The sequence below is a fragment of the Carassius auratus genome, chromosome 16, assembly GCF_003368295.1.
Source record: "Carassius auratus strain Wakin chromosome 16, ASM336829v1, whole genome shotgun sequence".
NCBI lineage: Eukaryota > Metazoa > Chordata > Actinopteri > Cypriniformes > Cyprinidae > Carassius > Carassius auratus.
Window position 1 is genome coordinate 18,375,385 of NC_039258.1, and position 12,258 is coordinate 18,387,642.

At 36.9% G+C, this 12,258-nt stretch overlaps 1 protein-coding gene across 1 annotated transcript; it reads left to right on the top strand.

The window, feature by feature from the left end:
- Nucleotides 1-3,874: 3,874 nt before the first annotated feature.
- Nucleotides 3,875-12,237, top strand: LOC113116421 (protein ABHD16A-like). The gene is made up of 20 exons (XM_026284579.1): nucleotides 3,875-4,022; nucleotides 5,087-5,143; nucleotides 5,269-5,335; nucleotides 6,460-6,546; nucleotides 6,689-6,774; nucleotides 6,863-6,936; nucleotides 7,030-7,137; nucleotides 7,261-7,375; nucleotides 8,325-8,426; nucleotides 8,519-8,582; nucleotides 8,674-8,723; nucleotides 8,840-8,963; nucleotides 9,041-9,145; nucleotides 9,238-9,301; nucleotides 9,393-9,449; nucleotides 9,548-9,610; nucleotides 9,690-9,766; nucleotides 10,980-11,078; nucleotides 11,150-11,196; nucleotides 11,387-12,237. The coding sequence occupies exons 1-20, from the start codon at nucleotides 3,921-3,923 to the stop codon at nucleotides 11,468-11,470; spliced, it is 1,632 nt and encodes a 543-aa protein (XP_026140364.1). The 5' UTR covers nucleotides 3,875-3,920; the 3' UTR covers nucleotides 11,471-12,237.
- The last annotated feature ends 21 nt before the right edge of the window (nucleotides 12,238-12,258 follow it).

Genomic DNA, 12,258 nt, shown 5'->3' on the forward strand with positions numbered 1-12,258 from the left:
GCCTGCACTCTGTATCTGAAAAATGGAAAATCAGTGCAATATATGTACACCGTCACAATGGCCAGTATAGGTGAGAGAAAGTGTATGCTATTCTTCTCTCTCTCTCTCTCTCTCTCTCTCTCTCTCTCTCTCTATCTCTGTCTGGCACTTTTTTTTTTTGTGCCTTTCGCTATTTATTTCTTGCTGTAAATTCTTTAAGTCAAGGTGTCAACAACTGAAAAATGGCCAGACTGTAGGTGAATATTTATTCCAATTAGTTATTTTTTTTTCTGTGTGACAGACCTTCTGGGTTTCATTGAATTTAATGAACCAACGACGAGAACATTAGTTAATCTAGTGCAATCATGTAGGTCACCGCAAAGGTCACATACCATACTGTAGCACAATCATGTGCGAGTCCTTTGACCAATCAGTTTCATGAAACCTAACTCCATCATCATGGATTATTTAAAACATGGCTAGTGAGTCTCTGGAGCAGCAGGGTGCAGAAAATAGACCCTCTGCAGAATTCTTCTGTTAAAGGGATAGTCCACACAAAAATCATTTACACATCCTCATGTTGTTCCAAAAATGTGTGAATTTCTTTCTTTTATTGAACATGAAAGGAGAAATTTTCAAGAATGTTCAAGAAAGTGTTTTTAGAACGTTTTGTCATGCAAAAGATAGAAAAGATAGAAGTCACGAGTGCACATCCATCCAATGCATGTTTACATAGAAAACAATGTAAAAGCAGCACAGTGGAATGGCAAACATGAGATGCAGGCTACTGGGGGTAAAAAACGCATGAAAACGCCTAGAGGTGCGTTTTTTAACAGCTGCACTTTAAACTTGAGTGCTGCATTTTTAGAATGTCATGTGATACACGAGACACTTCAAAATAGACGAGACACAACAGTAATAATCAGAAATGTCTAGTGCAAGTTCACATAGAAAAACTATATAAACATTTTGTATGAACAGCCCCTAAGAGTTGACCAAAATGTCTTCTGAAGTCATATGATATAGCTTTGTCTGTTCACAATGATTTACTCAAAAATCCCTGCCTCTGTCATTTCATTTGTCAAAGAGGGATAGAGCAGATGCCCATGTTTATCGGTAAATTACTTAAATAATGAAACAAATTATAACAACATTTTAATTTCTAGGTTCAGATGCAAAAAAAAAAAAATGTTAATTCACAAATATTTAAAACATTATTTCTATTATTTTTACACAGTTATTTGTTGTTTTTCCCTAGAGTTTAAACCACGATTAGAGGGTATTTACAACATGCAGATAACAGTGAGACTGAGAGTGGGTACAGTAGATAAGAGCAGCAACACTTATCGTTTACATGAATGATGTCACCTCACCATATGTAAAACATATTTTGTCTCTTCCTCATCCTCCATATCTCTTCATCTTTCCAATACATGCATTCAGGGATATTTAAATACTCATGACATCGTGTCTACTGTTGGGATCATTTGTGTCTTCCGCTTTCGCCTTGTTTGCATCTAAAGTTACATTCGCTGTCCCACTATTTTACTTTATTTTATTTTATATTTTAAATATTTTATTTTCCTGGAATTAATGGATACATTTCTAACCATTTCTGTCTACTCAACTCTTGTTGAAGATCCAACATTTTCTCCAGGGCCTGCACTGCCACCTGCAGGTGAGTGACGACACACACACACACACACACACACACACACACACACACACACAAACAGATTGTAAAATGTTGGGACCTGGTTTTTGGAAGACACACACACACACACACACACACACACACACACACACACACACATACAATTACTCCTTGCACTGCCTGAGCAGGATTATAATAACTCACCATGTAGACTGAGCCTTGGGGAGGTGCCTGCTGGGAGAAGAGAGGGAGAAATAGATTTAATAACAGAGTATAGATAGATATACATTGAGAAAGAATGACAAGGAGAGAGAGAGAATGAAAGAAAGAAGGGGGAGTAAAAATAGATTTGATAATACAGCAGGGGGGAGAAAGAGGTGCTGTGCATTTCAGTCACCTGTCTTAGATCATCAGGATTTTCATAGATGTTCTCCAGCTCTCCGGAGTGGTGAGACAGCGATAGCTCGACACCTACGTGAACACACACACATGAGGGCTTCTGTCCATCAACATCTGCCAGGGTGAACTGACAGCCTTCAGATCTTTGATGGACAGACTCAGGGGGGAAAGACAAATGCAGGGCCTTACTTTGACGGGTGATGCAATAGCCCTGTCTCCATAGCAACCCCCCAACAGCTAGGGCAATCAGAGGGATCAGAAATAGAAGGAATGAGAAGGTGGAGATATGAGAGGATGCTGAGACATCTCCTGCTGGTGGGAGTGTGAGAAAGACAGAAAAAGAAATGCTAAGTTAGGTTACCCATCAGTGAGTGTGCAGAAGTGTGTGTGTGTGTGTGTGTGTGTGTCTGTGTCTGTGTGTCTGTGTGTCTGTGTGTCCTCCCAGTTGTGTCATGCCTGCATTATTGATATTAGCAGATGAACCGAATCAAACCTCTGCCAAACTATAAATCTGAGACGTCTCCGTCCTTCTCATCCTTGTCCCGGTTTGTCTCTCTCTAGGATCTCAAGCCAAGGGGTGAAGTGGATGTATATAAAGAGTTAGATAGGTGAGATGATTGGTTGCAGGTCACGTGGGAGACACAGTGCAGGCCTGTCATTTTTCATGTGCTCTGTCTGCATTAATCATCCTGATAATATTTTCCTTCTCAGTGTGTGTGTTTCATTTCAGATACAACCAGTGCTGTGATTGAATTTATAAAACATTTACAATGAAACTTTTTTTTTTAAAATAAACTTTTTTTTAAATAAAACTTTATATGTATATGTGGCTTGTGTCTTAATGTATGGAACTCAATTGTTTTTGTTACTACTATAGCACTGCTTCAAAAACTGTTTGAAGTTTTCAAAAACTTGTTCTCGTTTTGTGTTTTTTTACTTTTTCATATATATTTTTTGATTGTGTTTTTTTGTAATGTTAATAATAGTACACTGTAAGAAGAAAATGTGAGGGGGAAAAGGGTACTATGCAGGTAAAATAAGGATATTTTCAGTTAAGTTTATAGACCTTTCTTTTAACCCCAAAACACAACACAAACATTGCTTAATTCAAAATATGCGGAAAACACCTTTGAAAATGTCTGTAAATGTAGTACTGTGGTAGCCATTTTATGTATTCTAAACATATTTTGTCTTGTAAAGTTACATTAAACTCGTATAGCAAATATTTATCCACAACACAATTATGAAATTTCATAAAATACTGATGTAAAAAAATAAAAGTATTATTTGTTATAAATATTTCTTTCAAAATACCACTTGTCAGCCAAATAAATAAATCATTGATTAACTGATCAGTCGATTGATTGATTGATTGATTAATTGATTGATTGATTGATTGATTGATTGATTGATTGATTGATTGAAATAGAAATATGATGTGTGTAAATAACTGAAACTTAAATCGTTATGACATTCGTGCATTGAAATACTATATTTTATGACTTTATTTATTTGTTATAAAATAATATTTGTTTATAATACATCTGTTTGTCCAATGTCACATTTAAATTGACATATCATAGAAGGACTTTACTTTTTTCTTTTTTGTTCTGTTTTACATTAGACACGTGCACAAATAATTGAGCCTTATTTTTGATCCCATTTTATTTATTTATTGCAACATTTTATGAAGTATTAATTTTATTATGGCGCATTTATGTATTTAATTGATTAATTTTGTCAGTTATATTGGTTATATTCCTCCATAAAACTCGTCTTGTGTTCGCTGAACACCGGAGTCGGGGCTGTGACGCGGTTTTATTATTCGCATTCGCTGCAGTAGTATTATGATCCTCACAGACCGCCGTAGTTCCTGACCGAGGGGAGAATGGACGGAAGGATGTGGCTCCGGTGCCTATTCGGGCCCAATCTACAGCGGATCCACCGCTCACCGGACCAGACACGTACTGACGGCAGACCGCCCCGCAGGGTACGACTCTAACTTCCCCTTTAGTCTGAGCCATAGCCTTAAAACACTGCCGAGAGCGGTCTTGCAAGAATGTGCGGAAGTGTAGCGCTATTGGCGGAGTTTCAAATCCCAGTGAGTTGCCTATCTAGACAGCATTTGATCATCATATGCGATTTAATTTGATCGGAACGGAACGTTCTGAATAAATTCACCTGATGTCCTAAAACACTCTCTAGATAGGCAGCTCACTCGGTTTTGAGAGACATCTATTGCTAACTGAAGAGAGCTCATCTCTAATGGTCGAGTGACAGAGCAGTCCATCTGTCATGAGGAGCACAACAACACTATTATCGCAGCCATGCGGCGAATTATTGCATTTTTATTCTGTTTCTATTTGGGTTACAATGACATTTGTCATTGCTATGAATCATACTTAGACTGTTGCAATAATAACTGAGTAATGTGGTTATCTTTCTCTCACCCTCTTCACAGAGATACCGTAGTCTCACACACAAATCTACCCTTAAAATACCAAATTATTTTTACCACTGTTATTTATACTGTAGGCTTTCTCTTAAAATAATTAATATGTTTGTTTAAAATTGTATTGGCTAAAACTAAATCGAGAATGATGGATATTTTTGTAACCATCTATATTGATCTAAATGTTTTCATGTAGTCAATTTGTTTCAAAATAAATAGCATCATTAAAAAAATGGATTTTGACTTTATAACAATAACAGCATCAATAATAATACTCTAGTACTACTAGAGTCTACATGTTGTCATGGGATATAAATTAAAACGTATTTTCATGTGAGTATGTGAGTCTTAAAATGCTTTCTTGTGGAATGAATGGTTTTATGTGAAAAATAATGCATGCAAACAGAAGAGTAGATATGTGAGAATACTGGTGCATTGTATCTATCAAACCTATTTTTGGTCTGTTTCTAATACCAAGTGACCACAGGGTTTTTTTTCTAATAGTATCTGTGGTATTAAGAAATAAAGAGACTATGATCATCATGGCAAACTTTTGTAAAGATACATCAAACTCCTAAACGGCATTCCTTTATCCTATGTAGGGCTGGAATTATCAGCCAATGGGGTTGGAGAGACACACAGGCAGCATCCTCGGTTGGGTATGTGATCACAGTTTCATCGCACGTTTTCCTGCAGCTGGTGTAGTGACCAAATGGTAAAGCAAAGAAGGAGCCCAAAGGTTTTGTAATGTGAAGTGTAATCACTGTCATGTGTTGTCCTTCAGGCCTCAGCGCTGTGGTCTCTGTCCTACTACAGTTCTCCACTGCTCCTCTGTTATCTCTATAGGAAAGGTAAATTACAAATACAGCATCACATAACCACAAACCTGTTTTTATGTGCTAAAATTATACAATTTGACAGCACTGTAAATAATATACCAAATAATGTGATGTGATAGATCTTAATGTTATTACATAAGCAGTTGTTGATTGGTTCATTCAGCACAGCAGGTGTAATCATATCATATGAGTCACAGGCTAATGCTCTCACAGCAGTGCCGGATGTATTTTTAGTCTGGTTCATAAGAGGTTTTAGACCGGAAGAGCACTGATATTCAGGCTGTGAATGAGCTGTGCTGTACTGAATGAGCTCTTTTACATCATGACGAAGGTATGATCTTGTTTAATTTGAGCGTTCGAATAGCTGAATCAATGATGTTATGGTGCAAGTGTAATATTGAGGTGCATACAATGCAGTTCAGATACTGTAGTTCAATGTTAAATCCAGTATTTTGTAGTTATGTGAGCATGGTTATATTGTATGATATTAGGGCATCAATGAAGTGTATTGTGTTGTTGTTTTCTTATCGTCTTTGCTGTTCTCTTGCACAAGAGGGTCTGTGCCTTACGAAGATGTGGTTATTGGCATTATGTAATAATTGTGTTATTAAATGACAATCAAGCACAGTTAACTGTATTTAATATTGTTAGGTTACGATGATAATGACGTTACATAACCGATTGAATTAATTACCGACCACTGATAACAAGATAAATGATTTTTTTTTCTCCTGCTCCAGATGAGCCAGTATTTATCTGTTCAAACTTTCATTAAATGTAACCCTTTAACCACTACTAGACATATATTAATAATTAAACATACAAATAACGTTAGCAAGGTTTATGTGTCTAATTTACATTTATACATCTTTAATGTGTTATCATATAACAACTATCATTACCACAGACATTGATGATGATTATGATGATGATGATGATGATGATGAAAAAATGATGGCATGTGATGGTCTACACACACAAGAATCTCAATTCAACTCAATGAAAACATTTCAAAAATATTTCTTTTTGCATGACTCTTTCACATCTGGCCGTTCATGTTTCGCCTTGAATAATATTTCTGAGTGATGTGCTGAGGTATTGTGCGCTGTTGATCAGAGATGATTCATATGTCGTAGGGTACATCTGCAGCAGTAAGCTGGCTCCTCTCAGTCAGTATGTTGGCACAGCACTGGTCTGTCTGATAGGAGTGGCCTGTCTGAGAGGTGACAAGATTTTACTTTCATTAGTAATGCATGTCTGTTTAATTCCCATACTTTTGTAGTTGACGTTTGTACTTGAATTCACTCTGTTGCACACTTACATGATTTGTGCTTGTGTGTGTGTTTACCGCCGCGCTGTTGTTAGGTTGGGGACGCTGGAGAAACCCAGAGTACCTTCAGTTCATCTCCATACTGGAGGAAACCAGGAAGAACCACACTCCTAACAACAAGGTGAGACCGCAGCAGTGTCATAGGAACAATCCCATGGAGCTTTGCTATAATGTGTCTATTAAATGAATATGGATTCTGTCCCATTCAGAAAAAACTTGCATGTTTTGACTTCGACTTCAAACACTGGCCTGTAGATTTCAGCTGGAAAGAAGTCAGTAGTCCGTAAGTAAAGCTTGTTTCTGTCTTTCTCTTAGTCTTTGAGTTTTAGAGGATGTGTGCATGTTTCTAATGCTCTTGCACTTCATCTGTCTGCAGGAAGCTGTCTAAAGGTGGGGTGTCCCTGCTGAGGCCGGAGCCCAAACACAGGGGAGCAGCAGACAGTGTGCTAAATTCAGTTCGCACACTACCATGCCACATCTTAAGGTAAGAGTGAGTGTGTGAGAATACATTGACTTTATTGTTAGGGTTGTACAGATACATAGGTTTAGATTAGAGGTAAAACAGCATACAGTATGTTCTAATATGATATGTGTGTGTTTTGTGTAGTTATCTGATAGTGCACTCGTTCGGCCGGAGGATGCTGTACCCGGGCTCAGTGGGTCTGCTGCAGAAGGCCATGAGACCCATGTTACAGCAGGGCCAGGCCAGACTCGTAGAAGAGGTAAGTACAAACCCATATAAAAACTCCCACGTTAATGGGGAAAAATGAAGAACTAAAATGAAAAGTTATCTTGAATTTGAATTTTATGAGTGGGATCTTTGTTAAAGGGGTCATATGATGCTTTTCTTTAAAGATCATTTATTTGTGTATTTGGTGTAACAGAATATCTTGACGTATTTTAATGTTAAAAAAACACATTATTTTTCAAATACTGTACATTATTATAGGTCCAGAGCCTTAACTTTGATAAATAATTTCTCTTTGGATCTGAGACTTGAGTGTTTGCAACTTTATTACTTTATTATAAAATACTATAGGTAGGTTACAGATTTGATTGCATTATCCAAAAAATCTATTTGAGAGTTACTGTACATTTGTTCTTAATTATAATTACACAGAAAAATGCATAATTACTGTACACTTTCTATATAGTTTTCTTTATAATTTCTTTAAAAAAATGTCCCTATTCAGTACCTTGAAGTGTTTTTGAAATGATTTTGAAAATGTCATAAAGGGTACATTTAAAATACATACAACAGTAATATATATATTTTTAAATAGAACTATTTAAAATAACTGTTTTTTTTAAACACATTTTAAAATCGAATTTATTCCTGTGATGACAAAGCTGAATTTTCAGCATCACAGTATCACATGATCCTTCAGAAATCATTCTGACAAGCTGATTTGCTATTATCAATGTTTAAAATAGTTAATATTTTCGTAGAAACTGATACATTTCTATCAGGATTTTTTGAATAACAGAAGTTTTAAATAAACAGTATTTACTTTAAATGGGAATCTTTATAAATTAATTTCCTCTTGATCAATTTAATGAATCATTGCTAAATAGAAGTACTCATTAATTTGATTGAAAGAAATCTGACTGATTCGAACATTATACAGTTTACTTTATATGGAAATTCATAGATTCTGTGTTTATGTTCAGTATGACGGTCAGCGGAACAAACTGGTGGCTTGTGATGGGAATGAGATTGACACCATGTTTGTCGACCGGAGGAGAGATGGAGGACAAGCCGGAAAAACTCTGGTAAGAATGTTTCTAGAAACCATACTAGAGCTTCACGGAAAGAACAGATTACGTCTAGCCACTTTCCAATGCTGACATGATGTGCATCACAGGTGATCTGCTGTGAAGGAAACGCAGGGTTCTATGAGGTCGGCTGCATGAACACACCACTGGACGGTAAATGTTTGCGGCTCAGTCTGTCTGTGTTCTATTTATTAAATATTAAAGCACTAGATGCAAGTCAAACTGTTTCCTCTTGTGTTTACAGGGGGATATTCAGTGTTGGGCTGGAATCACCCAGGGTTTGGCGGCAGTACAGTAAGTCTGTTTCTCACACTGACTTTGGAATAACAGCACACAATTAATAACACGTACATAGTATTTGTATGTTTTATCTATAATGGATGGAAACCTCTGTGTACCCTTTTTTCCAGGGAGTCCCATTTCCTCAAAACGAGGCCAATGCTATGGATGTGGTCATTCAGTTTGCCGTGCACAAACTGGGCTTCCAGCTGAGTGACATCATTGTGTACGCCTGGTCAATAGGGGGCTTCACAGGTAAACAATCCCACACCAGCCAAACAGCCAATCACTGCTTCTTTTGTTTTCGTTCTAAATGTGCTGCTCTATTTTAGCCAGTTGGGCTGTGATGTCTTACCCAGAGATCCGAGCTCTGGTTCTAGATGCCTCATTTGATGACCTCTTACCGCTTGCGCTAAAGGTCATGCCTGACAGCTGGAGTGAGTGTTTTAGTCTTTTCATCTGCACTCGGTTCTTTAAAGAGTGACCCAAAAAAGTAATGAACGAATGTGTGTTTGTTACCATTCCGCAGGGCCCTTGGTCACCCGTACAGTGAGGCAGTACATGAACCTGAACAACGCTGAACAGCTCTGCAAGTTAGACACCTTTCTTAGGATATATTTAATAGTAAAAACTAAAAGATAACAGTATGAGCCAGTATGAGAAATACGTTTGCTCTCATTTCAGGTACCAGGGACCAGTGTTATTGATCAGAAGAACCAAAGATGAAATCATCACCACCACGTGAGTCACCCAGGACACAGACGAACACATTGATGCTAGCGAAGGCAAGCGTGAATTGTTGTTGATGCTAACATGGCATGAGTTATGTTTTAATACAGGGGTCCAGAAGACATCATGTCTAACAGAGGGAACGACCTGTTGCTCAAACTACTCCAGTACAGGTCAGACACGAATCCCACCAACTGCTTCATCTGGTTCTGCTCTGTCGGTTGGTTTCATCTCTCTTTCTCTGTCTCTCAGGTATCCTAAAGTCATGACCGAGGACACTCTCAGGGCGGTCAGGCAGTGGCTCGCAGCAGGGACACAGATTGAAGAAGGTGTGCTTTTATTTTATTTTTCCATTCATTTTAAAGGGATAGTTCAACCAAAAATGAAAAGATCTCCATTCATCTTCAGAACACGAATGAAATATTTTTGAGGAAATCTGAGAGCTTACTGACCATGCATAGACAGCACAGCAACTACCACATTCAAGGCCCAAAAAGGTTAAAAAAAACATTGTTAAAATAGTCCATGTCTTTATTTTTGTTTTCTTTATACACAAAGATTTCCGTAGCTTCATAAAATTCAGGTTGAACCACTGATGTCTCGTGGATATGCACTGCACATGGATATAGGTAATATAGATTAATATTAATTTTAAAATGAATAATAATATTAGCCAATTCATTTTTATTCTCTTGGTCATAACTAAAAAATTATATTTTATGTAGAATATTAACATATATATTTTCTTTCTTAATATCGGAGGTAGAGTACATTAATATTTTTTTCTAATTCAAATTTAATTTCTTTTTCTGTACCATGTGGCATATGCATAAAATGTAGCATGTAGAACCCTGATTTATGGTTTTAGTGTATTTTTATTTTAACAGGCTTTTTCACACCGGTTTCCGAGTAGAAAAGTTTAGAAAAGTGTAAAAAGGAATAAGTAAAATATACACAATTTATGATGGTTTCATTTTGCTTCGTAAAGACTGGTCAAAAATCATTATTTCCTTAAGTTGACAGCCAGATTTTCTTTCATGTAATAGAAAACAGATAGTGTCTGTTTAATATACACTAAAAAATTCAAGATAATATTTCATGTATTAATTTGTATTGTATAAAATTATAATAAAGTCTTTATACTTTAAATAAATTTTATACTTCCAGAAAGGGTTCCCTTGCAAGAGGATAAGTTGGAAAAAAACGAATTAGCATATTGGCCATAGCAGTGGTTATAAAATTAAATGTAAAAATTTTAATAAAAATTAAATTTATGCATTTAGCAGATGCTTTTATCCAAAGCGACTTACAGTGCATTCAGGTTATCAATTTTTTACCTATCATGTGTTCCCGGGGAATCGAACCCCCAACCTTGAGCTTCATAGCGCAGTGCTCTACCAATTGAGCTACAAGAACACTATGAACAATTAAGGTTATGAACTCTAATATGAAAAATATTATGATGTAGTCAGTATCAGCCAGAATTTCTAGATTTGTTTAATGTGTCTCTATTAAGCAGAATGTTTTTCCTCTGTTGCTCAGAATCGGTGTACACAGGCTACGAGGTGGATGATGATTGGTGCTTGTCTGTGCTGCAGTCCTATCAGACAGACAGAGAGACCCAGTTCCCCTGGAGCGTCGGTATGTGCTTCAAACACAGTCCATGCTTAAAGCAAGACAGACATTTGACTGTTGGTGATCTTTTGTTTCAGGTGAAGACATGACACTCGAGGGCAGACGGCAGCTTGCTCTATTCTTGGTATGTTTAAAAAAAACTATGTACCCAGTAAATAAAAATGCTTCTCTCTCTCTCTCTCTCTCTCTCTCTCTCTATATCTCTCTCTCTCTCTCTCTCTATATATATATATATATATATATATATATATATATATATAAAATATATTAATGTTTAAAGGTCACCAATCTGACATGACTTTCCTCTCTTTCAGGCCCGAAAGTATATGAGAAACTTTGAGACGACACACTGCACTCCACTCCCTATTACTGAGTTCAGGCCTCCCTGGAAACTGTAGAGCACTGAGACTAACAGAAAGAGAACGCTGGAGGTCAGAGGTCAAAGGGAATCACACACCGGTTCATTTGAGTCCGTTCTGTGGGGCGGCGTTTAGAATGAAAATGTGACAGGGTTACTCGTTTACATCGTTCGAATGGTTTGATGGAGACATTTTAAATGATTGGTTGGGCTCTGCCTCCATCGCAGGAGTATTTAACATGAAGATCACAAAGTGTTGATGCTCAGGTTTGTCGTGGCGTTTGTTTCTTTTGAGAGACTCTCAGTGACGGGACTCAAAGTTCTCTTGTAGAGCTGCACGATAAATAGCATGTAATATTTAATGTGCATCTTGTCAGTAAAGGTGGTTGTTCACTGACAAGCTGCGCAAAACATGCGCAAAATATGCTTGTGGCTTTACGCAGCTTGTCAGTGAACAACGGCTCTGAGTAGTTAATGCAGCTCCATGTGAAAGTGTACAGGTTATAGTGATTTACAGCTGGAAGAACTGGCTTTACTGACAAGATGCACATTAAACATCGCATGTGATTTATCATGCAACCCTTATCTCTTGCATCTGTCTCAGTGTGTATTCATTTTTATCCTCTGTTATGTGGAGCACTGTAATTATGAACAAATTGTATTGATAATTAAGCTCTGAATGTTATTAAATATGAATATTAAATAAAACCATGTGATACTTTTTTGTGGTTGGGTTCCTCGGTCTTCAATCATGTCGTTATTTGTGGTTGAAAACACAAAATAAAAGTTTCTTATTTGAAAGCTAAATTCAAATGGTATAGTTATTTT

Excerpts from the sequence above, each read along its gene's own strand:
- LOC113116421 (XM_026284579.1), top strand. The coding sequence starts at position 3,921 with ATGGACGGAAGGATGTGGCTCCGGTGCCTATTCGGGCCCAATCTACAG. Across the intron at positions 6,775-6,862 it reads ACCACACTCCTAACAACAAG|AAAAAACTTGCATGTTTTGA; the intron begins GTGAGACCGCAG and ends TGTCCCATTCAG. Across the intron at positions 8,964-9,040 it reads GTCAATAGGGGGCTTCACAG|CCAGTTGGGCTGTGATGTCT; the intron begins GTAAACAATCCC and ends GCTCTATTTTAG.